A 21,316-nucleotide genomic window follows, 5' to 3' on the forward strand; every position below is an offset into this window, starting at 1 on the left:
TCTGAACTGGGTGGAAGTTGGTATGGGAGCAGGTGGTCCCTATAATTTTCTGGACCCAAGCCATTTAGGGCTTTAAAGGTCATCCATGCATTGGACTTTGCCTGCAAATGAAGTGGCAATCAGCCCACCCTCACCAACATCCTTGCTCTTGTATTCTAGACCAGGGTTTTCCAAGCTTGGAGCTGATTTTGGACTACGACTCCCAACATCCCTAGCTAGCAGGAACAGTGGTCAGGGATGATGGGAATTGTGGTCCAAAAGCTGCTGGAGACCCAAGTTTGGGAAACCCTGTTCTAGAGCACCTGAAGTTTCAAAGATAACCCCACACAGAGCACATTTCAGCAATCCAGTCGATGTGACTGGCAGAGCAATCAAAACTACAGGATGCCAGCATAATTTATGCCATGGGGAAATTCAGGTGTAATTTGCCCCTATTCCAGACTCTTTTCAGGAGCTGGCTGAGCTAGCCTGAACCTGGCAGAGGGTCACATGACAGAACTGAATGGAGATTGGAATGTGGGCAAGTCTCCCCCACTACCCCATCACGCCACAACCACACTCGCCACTCCCCTTTGGGGGACTTACTCCAGTGTCAGTTCAGCTGGCTTTGGCTGAGCTGACTAAGTCCCAGCTGGGCAGGGATGAGAGACTTCAGTTTAGCCCAATATCCCTGTTATCCCAAGCTCCCTCATACTAACAGATCTTGGATTGGACTGTAAAATACACATTACCACAGCCAACCAGATTTCCTCCGCAATGGACAGAGCTGATATATCCACCCCTCACTGGATACGTTCTTTGGGCTCATAGGACACAAGCATTTATTTTGTGGCCTGCTCCTCTGATTGGGGTAGATGAAACCATGTGCTACTGCTGCCATTTTAAAACTTCTGCTCTTGGCTGTTCCTTTTGCATTTCGTTCTGATTTTGGATGTATGTCAAATGGCCTTATAATGCTTGTTTCATTCTGCTACTGTTAGCCGTACAGTGGTACCTCGGATTACAGACGCTTCAGGTTACAGACGCTTCAGGTTACAGACTCTGCTAACCCAGAAATAGTACCTCGGGTTAAGAACTCAGCTTCAGGATGAGAACAGAAATCGTGCAGTGGTGGTGCGGTGGCAGCGGGAGGCCCCATTAGCTAAAGTGGGCCTTTAAGGTTAAGAATGGACCTCCGGAACGAATTAAGTTCTTAACCTGAGGTACCACTGTATTTATAATCTCTGAACAGAAAGACTACCTCTCTTAATTGCTATCTTAGTCTCACAAAGCCAAAAAAGTGTCCATCAAGCCTAGGGCAGAGGTTGAAAGCAAATCTACTAGCTGCCTAGTGAATCCTCTGCGAGATAGGAGTGGTCTTGCAGTGGCCCTGATGACTAAAAATCCATCAAATGGCAGGATTTTGAAAGTTACCTGATACATATTTCTGCAAAACCTGGCTCGCCTTCTTGAACTCCCATTTCCACCTCAAGCCTCCCCCACCACCTTCAGGCACATCTCCAACTCACCAACAGGCCTTGAACATTTCAACCCCTCTCTCTTGCTTTTTTGGAAACAAGCCAAAGTTGCTAATGCAAACTCAGGAGTGTTAGCATAGCAGGAGAAAGCTGGGAATGCTGGCGGAAGAGTCAGGAGTAACCTCGCTCTGCTCCTTCCTGGCACGCAGGATGTGAATTTCCATACAGCCTCTGGGTTCTGGCAGTATAAATAGTTTATGGCATATCAAACTATTAAACATGATTTTAATCCCACTTGTGATGTTCGGCACATAACTCACAGGAGGCCTGCTTTGATGTGGTTGGTGGAACGGAAATCACTTTGAACAGATGTTCCAACTGGAGTTGCTTAGTCTCTCTTTTTTTCTTACAAACCCCAGGTCTCTTTTTAGGGGTGTGGGGTGGAGAGCTGGATTGACTCTGCAGTTTAGTGACAGCTTAGGGCTGATTCTCACTACCTTCTGCTTGAGCACCAATGGTTCATCTTAACCAGGATTTTTTTCCTTATCATAAAAACGTGAGGTTTCGCTGAATTTATCGAACTAGAGGGATCCTAAAGTGAGGGACCCTTGTTGCCGGGTGCAGATATTTCTGATTGGCTTTTAAGCAGCAGAAACCATATTTCTGTCAAGTCATTTAAGGAGCAATTGATTGACAAAATGAATTCATTTCTTACTCCTTTAATCTTAAAAGCAGAGACCACCAAGGTTTGATGTTGCGCACACAATGGAAGCTGGAACGTGCACACTGCAGCTTCCTCACTTGGCCCAAACAGCAAAGGCCAACTTCTTAAGCATCAGCCAGTTGGACTAAGCTGCTTAAGAATTAGAGAGCTTCATGGTCCTAATGTCATGGGCAGTGTTTCTGAGGAACCCTCCCCTTTCATGTCAGGAGAGAGTTCCTTGCCAGATCATAAGTGCCTGGCATCTAGTGGGCTGCTTTTGGCTTAGGAAGAGACTTTGACCAAGTTTTTTTTAAAAAAATGTGTCACTGCTTCTCATCCAGCTGTGCCGCTTAAAGATATGCATCTGCTTTAGACAAAGCCAAAATATTGAACTATGTGCTTTGGTAGCTTTCTGGCTGCTGTCTGAAACAAAATGGGTCTTCTGGGAGGTGCTCTGAGTTCACATCCACTCCATACATTGAAAGCAGGTGACTTCCTCACGACAATCCTCGGAATAGTAGTTTGCTAAAGGTGCTGGTACTGCGGCTCTGTGGGAGATAAATGACAGTTTCCAGGATTCTTTGGGGGAAGCCACATATGCTTTAAATGTGCTTTGAATGTATGGTGTGGGTGTGGCGTTGTGAAGCAGGCTGTTCCCAAAGCTTTGCTTTCTCTTTGAAAAGGACAATCAGGTGAAAGCTGGTACCCTTTCTCTCAGGCTCGCCATAAAATAGAAATTGCCAAGCAGGCAGAAGATGGGATGGAGAGGATGAGAATAGTTGCCCATTTTTTGCCTCTGGCAATGACCGCCCTTAGCATGTGACCCCTGGAAAGTTGCTTGTGAGTCTGGGCTGAAAAATGTTTTCACTCCATTACAGATATTGCACATACAGGCACAACTACTAGCTTATGTGAAGTTTGAACTGGCCCTGCCTCTCTCATGCTTTTGGCACCTGCTGAAGACTTTCCTCTTTCAACAAGTCTTCCAAGTGGAGTTCTCCATCACCCGATTTATTTTCCTAGTCAGTGTTTGTACCGGCTATGCAACTTTATTTATATATGAAATCCATGTATATATAATGCATTGTGAAATCAGTTTGAGAAGGGAGACATTAACTGAACGAATGAATAAACACATAAATACATCTCAAAGTGTCATTTCCACAATATAGTCAACGGGGAAATATGATGTTTTCAGCTATTCTGAAGCAGGACTCTGCTTTGGATCTTAACCAAAGTGAGAGGACAATTTGAAGAACTGGACCAAACTGGGCTGCTGCTAAAGACCTAAAGTGGATTCTAAAGTGACTCCTTCCCCCTACCGCCACCCCCCCACCCTAATGCTGCTTTCACTTCAAAATTGAAATTTGCTCCAGAAAGGAAACTTTCCATTCTATATTCAACAATGCACTGCTGGCTCAGAAGCAGCACGTGAGGGTTACATTTTTATTTTTAACACGGTGCTTTTGGCCTGAGCAGTTCTGCTTCTCAGCTAGTCCCACCAAAGCCAAAATCAGTGTGTGAAATGCTACTTTTTATTCATATTCCCTCTGAGGCCTGCTCTCCTTTCACAATGGGAGGGCAGCTGCCAGGTCAGGGCTGTCAGCAGAGACTCACATGCCACTTCCAATTAGAGGTGGGGAACAGAGGGGATTGCAAGTGGGGACCTTGAAACTTCGAGGTTGCCAAAGTTGCACAAACTGCAGCGGACATATGCGCAGCCTCCCCCACCCCAACATGGAGCCATAAGTTCTCACAAACAGCAACTCCATGCAAGTGGATCCTGGTTGCAAGCCCATTAGCAGCCCTTGCCTATTTTCAAGGCGATCTATCGTACCCACCATAAATGTGAGCAGAGACCAAGAAAAAGACAATTAGTTCATCCCTGTCCATGGTGCTGAAGGAAACCACAAAGCTCCCACCTAGGGGTTGACGTCTGCTATCTCAAACCTCTTGCTGCTGCAGAGTGAAGAATTCATCCCTTTATTATTATACCCCTCTCCATCAACCAGCCACTGCTGCTAAACTGATAAGCCCATTAGAGACCATTAAAAGCAAAATTCTTTTAATAGCTGGATGGGATATTATTATTTCTTTCGCAGCGTGGTCTACCTAATGGTTTGGAGTAAAAATTGGTCTTTTATTGAATCTCCCCTTTCTGAATTGGTTTCTGCTGCCTTTGGGGATTCAGCTCACGTTGCTGGCCTTATACTGTACAGCACGCCATAATGATGCCTCAAGTTCTGTGTTGTTGTTTTCTCCCTGCGTTTGAAGCTGTTGTAACTGTTTGCTGGCTGCGAAATAACCCATACCATTATCTCATTTCATCTTGCCAGTTCTGTCAGGACATGCTAAAGAACAACCTGAGAGCCTGTTAATCTTGCAGTGAAATGGTTGGAAGTTTTAAGTGGTGAATTTTCTGCTGCACTCGAGTTTGCTCAGCCTGTTTTTAATTGGAACCAAGAAAGCAGCTGGCATGCTAATATTGAATGCCCCGCAATTGCAAATTGATGGCAAATACAGATGCAGGAATTTACGAATGTGGCTGATGATGGGCTGGGGGAGGGGAGGGAGAGGAGGGGAAGGTCAGGCCCAATTTGACAGCAGCAAATACAAAAAAAAAAAAAGATGGAAGGAAGGCAGATGTATATCTTATGGAATTTCCTTAAGAAAGAAAGGCTTTAACGAATGAATCAGTAGACTTTGCACAAATGTAGCTGCTATTGGAGCCAGTCTGGATTGATTAAAAATGCATTCAGCACAATGTGCTGGAAAGCTTAACAAGACCGTGGAGGACATAGCAGCAAGAGAATGGCTGCTTTCAGACAATATCTTCACCATGTGGCAAACTGAGGACCAAAATGTATATCAGCAGCAAACATCTGTTTGTTTGGAGGAGCTGTACATACCTCCTGTTAATATGGAAATACAAAAGCAGTGGTTTGCTATTTCTTAGGATATTGAATTCTAGGGGCAGGCTGAAGAGCCCCAGCCTCTTGGTTGCAATTGTAGGATTTTAGTCCCTTCCTTAATATAACCTGTCGAGACCCTGAGATCTTCACTGGAGGCCCCTGTCCAGGTTCTCCTGCCTAATGAGGCAAAGTAGGTGGAGATTACAGAAAGAGATTTTTATTGTAGTGGCCTCCCAGTTGCAGAATGTTCTCCCCAGAGAGGGTTACTTGGCATCAATGTAATGTAATGACCTTTTAAAAAAAATAACAAAGGTATAGTTCATTATAATTCTTATAACTATTTTGTTAGTTTTAATGCTGTGTGAGTTTTAGTGCTGATTTTTATCATTTGTGTTTATCTTATGCAGTTTTGTGATGGTTTCATTCTGGCTTTATCTTGACATTTGTGCTGCCATAGGGGTTTTTTTTGGTATCTTTTTGGTTTTTTTAAGGTTTGATTGTATTTTTTATTTTATTTTACCAGTTTTAAATTTGTGAGACTACCCAGAGGACATGGCTAATTGGAAAGTATATAAATGCCAAAAATTAATAATAAATATGAAAGGGTTGCAGTACAATGGTTGAAGGCCATTGAATGATAAGAGCTGAAAGAGATCGCTGCCTGAAATCCTGGAGAGCCACTGCCTCCAGGCATTTAACCGAGTTAAATGGATTCTCCTGCATTGCAGGGGATTGGACTAGATGACCCCTGGGATACCTTCCAACTCTACAGTTCTATGATTCCATGGCCAGTCGTCTGACTCTGTATATGAGAGCTTCCTATGTTCCAAATGTTCCTGTGTTCATTGTTTGAGCCTTATATGCCTACAACAGAGATTTAAACCAGGATCTATGAAATAGCTTAGATATTTTCTCACGATTCAATTGCCTTCCACAGATCACCACCACTGGAAATGCCCTTGATCATCTTTTTAAAATTCCTTCCCACCTTCTCATTCACAACTTTACATTCAATAATACATCTAGGACTTCCCCACACATAATCCCCAGCTTTACTTCTCTTGTTCCGGACTGGTTTCCTACTAACAACACTAAGAAGCTATTGTGCTTTTTTCTCTCTGAACAGTTGACAGGCGACATCCTGTCAGCAATTTAAGCTCATTCTAGCCAAATAACACTCTTAAACCCCCTCCATAAGTTTTCCTCACTTCAATCACAACAGACAACAACGCCATCAAGATTTGTAAACTCAGCATCACATCTTCACCTTTGCCCTTCACGTCTCTCTCCAGACCTTCATTTTCCGGCTGCTCCTGAATCTTGTCAATTCATCTGGCAATAACTGCTACTCATTCAGAGAGCTAAATCATTGAGACTATGACTGTCTTGCATTTCGATGACTACTGTGAACATATCTCTCTGGCCTTGACCAGTGGAAGACTGCCTCATTAATAAATACATTCCAAATGTTGCCACTAAGGTAATTTCTTCATGTCATCTCTATACATACAACACCTTCATTTCTTCAGTTAAAACAAACATAATCCACTTATCTTTTTTTCCAAGGTCCTATGTGCTCCACTGATAACTCTTATAAGTCATTCACTGACACATTCTATTCTGGTGTGGCCATGGATGTCCACAGTAACATTGAGACTTTGGCTTGTGTGTTAAGTGGTATGGAAAACGTGTTCCCATGTATTTTACTGCACACCATTCATGTTTATAAGGGAAAGATCTCACACTAGACAGAAATCCAGGGGCAACTGATTCCCATTAGCACAGGTGGGGCAGAAGACAGGAAGAGCAACAGTATGTGGAGCCAAATCTGATGGCAGACAGAGCCCTTTCTCCTTCCTACTGAGTTCTACAAGGCCAACACTGGGACTTAAGAGGGGGAAGCTGACGCTCAGTGCCACCACCTGGACCAGATGTAAGTAAGAGGACAACAGGGGGCTGAATAAGAACAGATGGAGGTCCATGGGGCACTACTCCATTTACCATAATGGGCCAGCCTCCACTTCAGAAATTGTCTATTTTTCCATCAAGGCAATCACAAATTGGCCTATTTAGACTACCCACCTCTTAGAAATAATTTTCTAATGGTAGGTATGGCAGAGGGAGAGGGCAGTGATTGAAATCAGGATTACTGTGCATGTGGATGTGAGGTTTACCCCTTCCATTCCCAGCTGTGAGCCAGATGAAAATTATTCTGCCGCACAACAAGGAAGGTCAGAAAAAAAAGCTACCATTGGCACCAATGGGAGTCTCTTTCCCACCCGCAACAAGCCTCAGAGTGCACAGGAAGGTAATACAATTCAGTACAAACTTAGAGTGATGTAAAATATCAGAAATGGCTGCTGAGCACTAGCCCTGCGCCTGGTGACCTCTTCCTTATAGGAAGGGATTTTTTTTCAACCAGTACAACAGCATACCCCAAGGCAGCAATATATTTTGTTGTTCTTAGTCTTGGCTTGTTTTTCACCGTCAAAGAAATAAATTGATTACTTTGATGTTGCTTTAAGAGTGGTGGGGCAACAGATTCTGTAAAATGAGGTTGCAGGTGCAGGTTGCAGAATGAGTCCCAACAGGAAAAGGTCTTCCAGATAAAATGGCAAAGGATGACTGCAAAGAGTTAACCTACCCTCAGGTGGCGCAATGGGTCAGTGCAGCTGGCTGTTAACCAGAAGGTTGGTGGTTCAAGCCCACCCAGGGATAGCTGTGGCCAGGATTCCTGCCTTGCAGGGGGTTGGAGTAGATGACTCTCTGGGTCCCTTCCAACTTACAATTCTGTGATACTCACGTTGAATGTCAATGGTGACAGAGGTCTCCTTTCCATTGGGAATGGCCTTGTTGGTAGCTCGGCAGACGATGGTCTGGCCGTTCTCAATGTCAGATGGGGAGACAAAGAGTGTGCTCATAATGCTCTCTCTCTTGCCGTCACGAAGCACCGTCTGCAGAAGAAAACAAAAGTCAACAGTTACCACTTTGGGGAAGAGATGACCGATCTACAGCAACGTGTTGCAGGTTTTGGAACAGGACCAGCCTTTGGCTTTGGAACTGCACCTATTGATTGAAAGCCTATTTCCTTGCATTTTCATTAAAATAAATGCCCAAGGCAGCTAACGAACAGAACACTGTCAAACCCAACAATAAAATACACATGCACACAACTAGCTAACTATAAAAGAGACAAGAGGGAACGGATAAAACATTTCAATTACCAAGACAAGGAGATTAAAAGTGAGAGCTCAACATGCCAAATGCATCTTGGAATGCCATCAGATGTTTTTTTTGGGGGGGGGGATGGGGTGTGGTTAGACAAACCTCCCTTGGCAGTTCCAAAGTCTACCTGTAACCTACTTAATTAGCAGTTTCTGCAACAATATATGAACCAAACCAAAGGACCACTCCAAATTTTGAGGTGCCCTTCTCCAACCAAGTGATGTTTACAGAAATGCATGTGCATTTTAAAAAAATGCATATATTTAAGAAAATAACATACCAAACACACACACACACACACAAAAACATCCTCAGGAGCCAGATCTGCCCTCTTGCATTAATTTCGGATGTTTGTCCCTTATTCCAATGTGCACTTTCAGTCGGCACGTTTAATCCTGTCTAGTCAGACAGGCCAGGCATATGAATAAAATAGAATATTTAAAAGCTCATTAACACACCGCACTGAAGGTGCTTTTTCTCACGCCTATCAAGAGGGCACCCATGTCTGTGGTGCTCCAGAGCCAACACTTCACACTTCCAAATACCAGAGGTTGCCCAGGTGTGCTCGCTGGGGAGCTGGAATTCTAAAGCTTTGCCTTCCCTATAATGCTTTATGAGAGGAGCAGGAACATGGCTTGGCACAGAATTAATCTGCTGTCAGATTTGATCTGAATCTTTCACTTGGCTTCCTGGTAGCTACATCGGGCTCTGGGAATTGAGATATATTCAGCCCAGACAGGTGCCCAAGTGCAGGCAGTAATGCTCACCTGCCTGGGCCTTTCATAAAGCTATTCTCATCCCATGCTAAGCAGACAGTGGCAGACCTTGGGGTCTCAAATTTCAGTGGTGCCCTGTGCAATGCCAAATCCAGTGTCTTCTTCTCCTTCTAAATCATAGTTGCAGTGTCCTCTGTACAGCTCCAGAGGCTCAGCACCCAGAGCGACCAAACTGATTGCACTCCTGTAAATCTGCCTCTGACTGTGAGACCCTGCAGGGCTTGGTAAGGCCCCAGGGAGACAGCAGCCATTGTGCTGCCCTCTAGAGGGTTTGGACTACAACTCCCATCATCCCCAAATGGGGGCTGGGGGCATTGTAACATCTGGAGAGGCTGACACTGGCTACCCCTGCCTCTGAGAAATTTGATTGCGACCGACATGCTTCTCTGTGGACACATGCAGTTTGGCTGGAGAAGTGAGTGTTTCTGGGCATGTGCAAAATTACAATAGAAGCAGCAGCAATTTTGATTTTTTTTTTTTTACTTGCCCTTCACCATGAGGTTCCAGGAAGGGTTGTTGCTATTGTTGTTGTTAATTTATTTATTAAAGTTGCCAGCCACTTTGTACAAAAGAAGAACTCTTAAAGCAACTTAACAAATAAAATCAATTTATAATTTTAAAATAACGGTTTAACAATTTAAAACTGTGCTATTTTTTTTAAAAAACACACATTCTGTTTGTTTGTTTCTGAGCCACTGCATATGCACCACAATAAGAACATAAGAACATCCTGGATGGATTAAAGCAAAGCAGCCTCCCTCTCCCATCAGTCCCAGCCAGCATGGTCAATGGAAAGGGATGATGGGAGCTGGAGTCCCAAACATCTGGAGAGCACCAGGTTGGAAAAGGCTGACCTAACAGTTCACTTAAACCAGGAATGGGGAACTGGTAGTCCTCCAGATCTTGATGGACTCCAACTCCCATTATCCTTGACCACTGAGCATCTTGGCTAGGGTTCATGGAACTTGGAGTTCAACAACATCTGGAAGGCCACATATTAACCATCTCTGCTCTTGACCAAAATTCTGTTTCCAGCAGTGACCAACCAATGGTTTGGGGGGAAGCTACAAGCAAGGCACCAAGGCAGCTACTGTCCTCATCTAGCTCCTGGTATTTAGAGGCATACTGCCATTGAGCATGGAAGCTCCATCTCAATATCCTATCTAATAACCATTAATTTTGTTTAAGAAGCTTGGAAATCACAGGAAATCTTGATCAACTGCCCTTGCACACATTTAATACATTCCCTTTCTCTACCTTATGGACATACCCAACTGTGTACTTCCTGGCTGTTTATCCTTGCCCTGGATAAGCAGGAAAGTCTGAGCTTGAGCACGATTTGAAGGCACTGAAAAACCAACCAGTCTGAGCTTTCTTGAGAAGTTCAGGGTTAAACCATCTGGAAGTGACTGAAATTCCATGCAATGGAATTTTACTCTCTTTTGATAGTACCCATTCCATTCAGTGCCTTTTGGATTGACCCGCCCATTGTGCATCCTTGTAAATGCAGCTACATAGATCTCAATGTACCAGGCATGGCATTATCTGAAAGGACTGGGGGAAAGCACATACAATAGGAACATAAAAACAAGCCAGAAGGAGGCCCCAACCTGCTCACAGGTCCTTGTATGATCAGTGGAAACAGTTGGTCTTGGCAATTATTAACTACTCTCAATTCCACCCTGATAATTGCCACCTGCCCAGATTTTAACTTGTCTGAATTAATTTTAAGATGTATTTTAATTAATTGATGTCTGTTTTTATGCTTATTGTGTTGTTTTTATTATGTTAGCCGCTCTGAGCCTGGCCTCGGACGGGGAGGGTGGGATACAAATTAATAATAATAATAATAATAATAATAATAATAATAATAATAATAATAAGCAGCCTTGTACTGAGTTAATCCATCTAGCTCAGTATTGTCTACACAGACTGGCAGCAACTGGCAAGGGTTACAGAGAGCCTCTTCCAGGACTATCCGGCGATGCAAGGGATTGAACCCGGGGCATTCTGCATGCAAGGCAGATGCTCTACCACTGAGCTATGGCCCTTCCCCTAAACAGGCACTGACAAGAACTACACAAATCACATGCTATCCATTCCAACCTGCTGCCATTTTGACTCTGTCCTGATTCCTCCAAAGCCAGGGGGAATGTTTTTACCTGGGCTGGGTTTTAGCATGGTGGAGTTCAGGCAATGGACTAACATCATGCTTATAGCTATTTAACTGGGCTTTAATTGAATTTTAATAGACTTTTAATGGGACATGCAGCATTTTATAATATTTGTAGAGAATATTAATCTGTTGCCAACCCCCCCCCCAAGCCTTTGGTAATGAGGAAACGGAGCACTGAAATAGGAAGGTGGTTTTAGGAGGATTAAGCGAGAAGGCAAGTGGATGCATATTCAAGCCTACAGGAAGAGGAACTTAGTAGGGGGGCAAATACTGAGGAGTGTGAGCCACACCTGCCCATACGAACATAAGAAGAGCACTGCTGGATCAAGCCAAGGGACCATCTAGTCCAGCACTCCATTCAGAGGCCAACCAGATGTCTGCAAGCACAATTGGAGGGCGACAGCACTCTCCTCACCCACCGCAATTTCCAGCAACTGGTACTGAAAGGCATACTGGCTCAAACAGTGTAGGTGGAGCTGTTCTTTTGGTCTTATGCTGGCTTCTTTCTCCATCCTCACTTTCATGGCTTGCTGCATTCCATTCTTCCTCCAGGAGGGAACAAGCCTACAAAAAGCGGAGGCGGGGAGCAGAGGAGCATCCAAATGCAAAACGCTCTACCAGAACCAGGGGAAGAAAAAACACAGCCCTTCTCTTGACAGACTTGCATATTAATGGGCTAGACAGGAATTAATTCCATCCAAGTCAGAGGAGGGGGGAGGTCAGGCCTTTTGCGGTTCTAATTAGCATCGGCTGCTGCCCGAGATTCCAGGAGACAAGGTCAAGCTGTGGACTTAATTGTTCTGCTGTGTCCACATGGCATTTGGGGAAGAGGAAATGTGTGCTTGTTGTGTTGATCAAGATTACACAAGAAGGGGGTGCGAAGGAAATGTTCTGTGAGAAACACAGGGAAGGGATTTGAAATCGCCACTGCACAAACAGTGCCATCATGCAGTGCTTTAAAAATCCGTGGTCCCCCACTCCCACTCCCACCCCCACATCTCACATCCACCTTCTTTCTCCTGCAGCTTTGGTACACAGCAACCCGTTGGCCATTTCCTGAGAGATTGCTGATGGCAGGAGAAATGAAATGTCTTAGGATTTGGGTGCAATAAAGCAAGAATCCTCCTATAATACTGCAGGCAAATCAGATGGCGGTGAGAGAAAGGTCACACCGCTTATGCAAATCAAATGCTGGATTCTCCGATAGCAAGCAGAAGGCCTGGAGGATGAGGCTGGCTAATGCAGATGAAGCTGCAGGCAGGCAACAGAGGCGGCCTGGACCAGAGCATGCCGCAGCTAGCCAAGGACTGGAATCCAAGAGACGGTTTGTGCATCTTATTTTGCAAAGGAAGGATATGGGATTTTGTTTCTGCCTTCCTCTCCTGCCCCTGATCCCTGGCCAGTGTTAGTGTAAACTGATCAGCATGCAAATCAGCTTTTCGAACAACCTCCCTCCATCATGAGACTGAAAACCCACACTATGTTCACTAACAATATGATAAGGTTGCTGGGTTTTAGTCATTGTTCACTCTGTGAAAATGCACTGAGTGCGTTCATGGCTGCTGGCCGCATTCAAGATTCCTGTGCATTCATCAGAAGGTAAAAAGGTGTTAGGAAAGGATTGTGGTTCAGTAGCAGGGCATCTACTTTGCACGCAAAAGGTCCCAGGTTCAATCCCTGGCATTTCCAGGTAGAGCTGGGAGACACCACTGTCTGAAATCCTGGAGCACCGCTGCCAGCCAGTGTAGAGAGTACTGAGCTATGGCTTTGACTCAGTGTAAGGCAGCTTCCTATGTTCCTAACAGAACATGCACATGCACAAACGTATGAATATAGGATGGATGGCGGCTAACAGATTGAGATTGAATCCTGACAAGACAGAAGTACTGTTTCTGGGGGATCGGAGGTGGGCAGGTGTGGAGGATTCCCTGTTCCTGAATGGGGTAACTGTGCCCCTGAAGGACCAGGTGCGCAGCCTGGGAGTCATTTTGGACTCACAGCTGTCCATGGAGGCACAGGTTAAATCCGTGTCCAGGGCAGCTATGTACCAGCTCCATCTGGTATGCAGGCTGAGACCCTATCTGCATGCGGACTGCCTCGCCAGAGTGGTGCATGCTCTGGTTATCTCCCGCTTGGACTACTGCAATGCGCTCTACGTGGGGCTACCTTTGAAGGTGACCCGGAAATTACAACTAATCCAGAACGCAGCAGCCAGACTGGTAACTGGGAGCGGCCACCGAGACCATATAACACCGGTCTTGAAAGACCTACATTGGCTCCCAGTACGTTTCCGAGCACAATTCAAAGTGTTGGTGCTGACCTTTAAAGCCCTAAATGGCCTTGGTCCAGTATACCTGAAGGAGCGTCTCCACCCCGATCGTTCTACCCGGACACTGAGGTCCAGCACCGAGGGCCTTCTGGCGGTTCCCTCACTGAGAGAAGCCAAGTTACAGGGAACCAGGCAGAGGGCCTTCTCGGTAGTGGCGCCCTCCCTGTGGAACGCCCTCCCACCAGATGTCAAAGAGAACAACAACTACCAGACTTTTAGAAGACATCTGAAGGCAGCCCTGTTTAGGGAAGCTTTTAATGTTTGATGTATTACAGTATTTTAATATTCTTTTGGAAGCCGCCCAGAGTGGCTGGGGAAACCCAGCCAGATGGGCGGGGTATAAATAAATTATTATTATTATTATTATTATTATTATTATTATTATTATTATTAGCTGGATAGCTCAGTTGGTAGAACATGAGACTCTTGATCCCAGGGTTGTGGGATCATGCCCCACATTGTGTGAGAGATTCCTGCATTGTAGGAAGTTGGATTAGATGATCCTTGTGGCTCTTTCCAACTCTGCAATTCTATGATTCTAAGCATGTAGGGTCTCTGTGCAGTTGGAGACTCAATTCAGGGTCCCTAATTGCACATGGTCATTTGAGCAAGACTCTTGTGACAGCCTAAACTGGGTTCTTAGATTATAGGTCTTGCTGCTGCAAGAAGGGATCTGCACAATTAGGGATGTTTGAAGGCACTGCTTTCCTTTCCGCACTGTATTAGCCGCATGCAGCACTGTTTCCATTTTGCTTCAGTTCGGCTTCTGCCAAAAACTACTTTATGCACCTCACTGTCCTCTGTGACAAAATTACACAATTTACATACCTTATGTAATGAATTATGCAAATTACATAAACTACATAAATTACACTGTCGTTGCATTATTCTACTCCACTCATTTTAGTGCAAAAGAAACACATTGCAAATGGGGAGGAATGTGATCAATTACCGGTACATATCTCTCAGTTGTAAACTGAAAGCAACCATGGCAAGAGGATCTCAGCAACTGAGATGGAGAATAAGGAATCAGGCAGTCTGTAAGGTACTTGGGGCCCAGATTGTGGGAAGAACATGGGAGAAATAACTCAACACTGGAAATCTTAGATTCTATTTCTGTTTTCATTGGAATTCTCCAACATTCCTACCAGCTCTTTGGCTCACTTCTGCTTTGAAATCTGATGTTCATGAAAGCTGAAACATCTGGAAATTGATGTCAGAATTAGTTATCCTTTTATCTTTCCCAGGAAGTAATCCATGTGCAGGATGAGACAGGAACATAGTACGGGAGGATATTAGCTTATTGAAATACGTTGTCCATTTCATTCCATAGGTACGGGAAAGGTCATCATTTTGTTAAATAAAAATACATATTAAAATTTTAAAAATGTGTGTGTGCTTCATTAAAGTATATGTAGTACAAATTAAAATCCAATTAAATAGGCATAAAAATAACATTAACTGGCCTACTCCTCTGCTGCCTTAACCTCAGAGATACCATAAATAACCCCTTTCACTTTGCCTCCTTGCAGTGCAGATGTGGCACATAGTTTCTACCAGCCCTGCTTTCTTGGAAAGGCTGTACCCCAGAGCATCCACCTTGCATGTGGAAGATCTCAGCATCTCTAGGTAGGGCTGCTGAAATTCTGGAGAGCCATTGCCCATCAGTGCAGGCAGCACTGAGCTAGGTGGACCCATCTGACTCAGTCTGACTTCATCTAAGGCAGCTTCCAATGTTCCTATGTCCTAGGAGAGGCCAGGTTAGTAGATACCAAGGATAGGGTCTTTTCAGTCATGATCCTACATCTTTGGAACTCCCTCCTCCAAAAGTTTCATTTGCCCCCCTATGGGTTTCAAACAGATCCTTTGAAGTTTTTTTTTATTCCATCAAGCTTTTCAAATATTTTGCCACTGGCTTACTACATTTTAGCCAGGTGCTTTTTAATGGTTTGTTTTTAATACTTGTCGCATTGATGTTTATTTATTTTTGTAGATTTATTTTTTTAAACTGCCTTGTGAGGGCTTGGCCCTCAAAAGTGGGATGCAAAGGGATGTAAAGGGTAAAGGGACCCTGACCATTAGGTCCAGTCGCGGATGACTCTGGGGTTGCGGCACTCATCTCACTTTGCTGGCCAAGGGAGCAGGCATACAGCTTCCGGTTCATGTGACCAGCATGACTAAGCCGCTTCTGGCGAACCAGAGCAGTGCACGGAAACACCGTTTACCTTTGACATGCTTTCGAACTGCTAGGTTGGCAGGAGCAGGGACCAAACAACGGGAGCTCACCCCGTCATGGGGATTTGAACCGCCGACCTTCTGATCGGCAAGCCCTAGGCTCTGTGGTTTAACCCACAGCACCACCCGCGTCCAGCAAAGAAGATGCTCTACCACTAAACTAGGGGCTTTCTCCAAATATTTGGCAAAGGGATGTAAATCTGCACTCAGACTGTAGCAAAAACTTCAAGATGGCCAAAGACAAAGTTGCGCTTGAAAGGTATGAAGGTGATATGGGCATCTCAGTGATTGTTACGTATAAATACAGAGAGGTCACTGTGGTTTCTTTTGCTCCCTGTGCTCTTGCACTTCTCGCCTGCCTGAGAGGCACCTTAGTGGCATTTCCAGCAGAAGAATTTTCTTTTCAGTGGAAACAAACTCTTAGAAACTAATATAAATGCTGCACTTGGGCACAGAACACTCTTTGAGAAATTGTAGCCTGGTGTCAAGCTCACAGCAGGGAACGTAAGGAGGCTACACAGACTGGCTAAGGCCTCCACACCTGCACTGGAGACCATTTTGCCCTGAATAATGTTTATTTTGTCAGAATGCTTGCTTTAAAAATTCTGTTCCTGCGCTCGCTCGCAATCCATTTCACCAAGCTGCCTGCCATCACCTCTGCCCATATGCAGAGGCAGTTTCAGGCCATCTGAGAAAGCTTGTAATGTTATTGCTGCAATTAAAATGCACTGGCAGCCTTATAACCAATGTTGCTCGGGAATTCTAAGAAACAAACAAACAAAGATGACTGCAGTTTTGAAATTAGTGGTTTAAAATCCGTGCAGTATTGAAAGGTTCGGTCCACCATCTTGAGTCAAAATGGTATCCATTTATGTATCTAAACAAGGGTGAAAATACGCTCCTTGATCTCAAAAATCATGTTGCCATGTTGCTAAATTTGGACAAGCTGTCCAAATGCACTGCGAACAGAGAAACAAAGCACTTTTCAAAATACATAGTAGAAGGGGAGTTTCTGATCATTAGGAAAATCATAATAATAATTTCCCTCTCTATACTGAGTATAGAGTTCCCTTCTCTCTATACCAATTAGTTTCTAGGCTCAATTCAATGTGTTGGTTTTGACCTATAAAGTGTTATGTGGCTCAGGACCCCAATACCTCAAGGGCCTCTTTTCAGTGGCTGGGCTTTTATATGTGTGTGTGTGTGTGTGTGTGTGTGTGTGTGTGTGTTTAATCATCATTTGTTATGACCTTGGAGATCTGATCTCCCTCCTCTACCTTTCCCCTCTCCTCTCCTTTTCTTTTTCAAGAGGGGCGACCCTGCTAACTTTTACTGTTTTTGGTGCAGTAGAATCTAAAAGCACCTTAAAGAAAAATGGATTCATTATGGCCCAAGCTTTGGGGGACTTCAGTCCATCAGATGCATGAAGTGTTATCCTGAGAGACAGGTATGCATACGCACACTTGGTTTGTGGCAATGGGGATTGTAAACATTGAGGTCAGAGGCAAATGAAACACAGAAACGTACAAGCATTGATAATCATGTAATTAACTGCAACCATTCACAGCTGATATCCTGGCAATTAACAGATACAGTGAAATGTTTAAGGGAAAAAATCATTGATCTCAATTCAATAAATAAATAAATAAATAAATAAATAGCATTGAACCTCCTGCTGTATTGTGATTTAGCAAACCTAGAATTCTAGTGTTAAGCAAATTAACAAATACAGTGTGATAAAAACTCCTTCCTCAATTCAATCCACAGCTGATAGCATCAAACTCTTGATGTGTTGTAACTCTGCAGACCTGGAATTCTATTGCTGTGAGACAGGGAGAATATATCTCTGTCCCACCACAAAAAGTCCTCCCAGTCTAGGATGTGAGGGCATTTGAGACAGCATAGCTAAGCGGGTCTGGACTGGGTCAATGCCTGGTTGAAAGACCCTTTGGGAATGCTATGTATGGAACCTCGAGTTCCATGATGGAAGATTGTAGAAATATTTTTTTTTTACTAATAATGTGACTTGAGTTCTCCCTGTGAAGGTCCATCTCTAGGTCAGCAAAGTCATCACCACCTGGGTGGGCCTTAGCTGTCCTCTTTGACACCCACCCTGACCCCAATTCCAAATCTCAGACCCTTACCTTGGAATAGGTTGCTCCATTTATTACTTCTCCTCTCCTCATCCAAATAATGGATGCTGCTGGTTTAGCATTGTCCGCGTGGCAGGTCAGATTCAGAGGATCTCCAGCTCGCAGACTAATGACGGGCCCTCCAATAATTATGGGATCATCCGGAGGCACTGTAGAGAAAACAGAGCCTGGTGCAATTTATGAGCTTCAAAACTAAACCCACCAGATTAGAGAGAGGGCAGGATATACTGATCCAAGAGAATAAGCATGACACAATATGCTGAAATCCACACTTGATCTGCAGAATGAATCAGCCAAGCTGAGGAGGCATAAAAAAGAAAGAAAGATTGCTTCTGGCAGCATCAGCACCAGCCATGTCGCCAACAGTACAATAACAAGGTGTTGTACAATAGGGGTGCATTGAAATATAGTTTCATAATAAGGCACTTCATACATGGAGAACTTCCTGTAACCCAATAAAGAGATGTACACAAAGGGATTTAAAGCACATTGTATAACATGCTTTGATCACATATTTGTTCCCCCATTCAAGGCATTTGGTTAAAGGGTGATACAGAGGGTGAGTTTTCTCCCAACTCAATACTTTTTGTCTGGTGCTGCTGTTATTCTAGTGCACACAATTCCTGATTTTTGAGGTCAAAATGAAAAATGTGCATTTATTCGGGACTAAATCATCCAGAACTTGAAATGTGTGCTTTTGTGGAAGAAGCTTCCATTGTGCAGGGTGTGAATACCAGTTTGGTATGCGAATATGGAAACTAATACATGGGGGAGGGATTTATTGTAGATTATGAATACAGATTTTTTATTTAGTTTAAAAATAATATGAAAAAAGTTTTTGTGGTTAGCTGGGTTACCCTTTGGAGTGCATGGGAATGCTGAACACGGCTGCTTATTTCTCCCACTTGCTCAGCCCCACCCCCTTCCTTTATTTTTTCACATGTTACAACAAAACAAGGAGAGGGAGAGCAAATGTGATGTAGGTGTGCACCCTCTTATTTTGTTATTGCAAGAGTGATTTGGACTTACTGCATTCCCAGTATAACTTACATGGGCTGTACTAAGCTGGAAGGGTGAACATGTGAAGAAGTTGAATCTTATTCAGTTTGATTGATTCCTACCTCCTAGTATTTATTCATTTACTTACACATGCTGTGACATGTTCCTTATCGCTGCCCAAGGTCCCCAGGATCCTCACAGCCCCGGAGTGAGTCTTATCTCCAAACAGTGAGTCCCTTACTCATTTGGGTCCTCTTTTCATCACTAGATCCTGCTTCCATAACAAACTTCCTACAGCTCTCCTACCTCACCACTGGGGTTGCTAGATCCAGATCCAGTTCTTTGTTGTTGCTTCTAAACACCTCCTACTTTTTCCTAAAGGTGTCCTCATGATCTAACCTTCTTTCTGCCTTCTGCCCCCACGGCTCCAGGCTCCTACCCTCTTTGCCCAGGACTGTCTCAGCCATGTCTGAGGATCAGACCTGCATAGCCAAAAAGATTCCTCACCCTGGGTTTTTAGGAGAGGAAGGTGGATGCCATCAAAGGGACATGCTCTCCATCAAGGCTGTTGGTTGAAATCAATCATATTTAACAGCCTAAGGTATTTAGGGAACAAAGAATCTGATTTCTTTTCAATACATTACTAAGTGTACCAGCTTATTCCACAGATGTTCTATTACTGTTTCTACACTAGACATTTATGGTATCTGCAGGTAGTCGACAGACAGTTTAGGCTTGGGATGGGTTTTCTTTGCTGAACCTTTATTGTCTGAGTGAGCTTTAGATATGAAAGCAATAACATATTTCCTCCACTTTATTTATTTACCACATCGCTGACGGGCTTCTCCTGCTGAGGTGCACACATATTACTTTATGAAGGCCGGAGGCAAAAGCTGTCATTTAGTCCAGAATGCAAAGCAAGAGATTTGGTCTAAAACAAAGAACAGTGGTGTATAACTAGATTATTTCATTCTATTTGAGACATGAATCAGAGCACTGGGCAACAGCATTTGCAGCTGAAGCCGTGAATATGTTCATGTAGCTCCGTTTGTGTGTCTGTTCCAGGAGGATGTGGAGCATCAATTTTAGGTTGAAATGGGATGTTACAAGAGTCATCAAGAACCCACTGCCTAGAATCACTTCTCTGCTATTTCTTGTAATGTCTACTGTAACATTGTGCAAGCACTGAGAGCCCTGCATAATTCCTTCAAATTGAGAACTCGGGTGGTTGAGTGTCGACACTATTGCATGCAGAATGGCAGTACCGATAAATAAGAGGCAGGGATTAGCATGCCTGGGAGAATTCTGAGGTATGCAAAAGTACTAAATATTAGGAGGGAAAACCAAAGCAAATGCGCACCAAGCATGCTCAGTGGTTTCAAGGAGCCACAGAATGTTGGATGTCAATTGTGCAATTCTGTTAAGAGGTAACTATCCTGATGTGGGTGGCACTGTGGGTTAAACCACAGAGCCTAGGACTTGCCAATCAGAAGGTTGACGGTTCGAATCCCCACGACGGTTGCTCGGTCCCTGCTCCTGCCAACCTAGTAGTTTGAAAGCCTGAAGTGCAAGTAGATAAATAGGTACTGTTCCGGCGGGAAGGTAAACAGCGTTTCTGTGCACTGCTCTGGTTCGCCAGAAGCAGCTTAGACATGCTGGCCACATGACCTGGAAGCTGTACGCCGGCTCCCTCAGCCAATAAAGCGAGATGAGTGCCGCAACCCCAGAGTCGTCCGCGACTGGACCTAATGGCCAGGGGCCCCTTTACCTTTACCTGTACTGTGGCTTTTTGTTCCAGGTCCCACTTCTCCTCTGTCTCCCCTATGATACAAACTAATGGGATGTATCTAATGCTGTTGTGCTAGCAGATGGGTGGGTTTTAAAACTGTGCAACAGAGGAAACCAAGTCACCAGCTGTGCCAGCAGAAACTAATTGCACAACAGATTGAGCAACCAAGTCACCAGCAACCTACACATGCATTCTCTTGCTCAATAACTTTCCCCTGGTGCCAAACATTACACCAGCAGAACAAGGATAGGACTTTAACTAAGTGATTTTAACTTGGCGCTACCTTGGATACAGACCAATTTGTTTATTTTAACAGATTGTCTTAATTTGCTTTAATGCTTAGCTGCATCGTGCACAGTTCTTTATTTAAAATCCTATTCATTGCCATTCCCTGTGGCCTGAAAGATGAGCATTAGTCCTATTTTCTTCACAGACCTTGATTTTGACATTCTTCAGATTATAATATCATTGAATCACCCAAGTCTATAATTCTGGGGAAACCAGCCAGGCCAGTAAGGAAACCACTTAACAATAATAGGCCAGAGCAGGTCATATAGTATTT

At 44.1% G+C, this 21,316-nt stretch overlaps 1 protein-coding gene across 2 annotated transcripts in view; it reads right to left on the reverse strand.

The window, feature by feature from the left end:
- The window catches only part of KIRREL3 (kirre like nephrin family adhesion molecule 3), a 761,495-nt gene that overhangs the window by 158,510 nt on the left and 581,669 nt on the right, over positions 1-21,316 (reverse strand). For both annotated transcript variants that reach the window (XM_083713549.1, XM_083713548.1), the window contains exons 6-7: positions 17,958-18,115; positions 7,876-8,026 (exon numbers count right to left, since the gene is read on the reverse strand). In XM_083713549.1, the coding sequence (XP_083569675.1) occupies positions 7,876-8,026; positions 17,958-18,115 (309 nt within the window). The remainder of the gene's footprint in view (positions 1-7,875; positions 8,027-17,957; positions 18,116-21,316) is intronic.

Source organism: Podarcis gaigeae (genome assembly GCF_964106915.1).
Source record: "Podarcis gaigeae genome assembly, chromosome: 15".
Lineage (NCBI taxonomy): Eukaryota > Metazoa > Chordata > Lepidosauria > Squamata > Lacertidae > Podarcis > Podarcis gaigeae.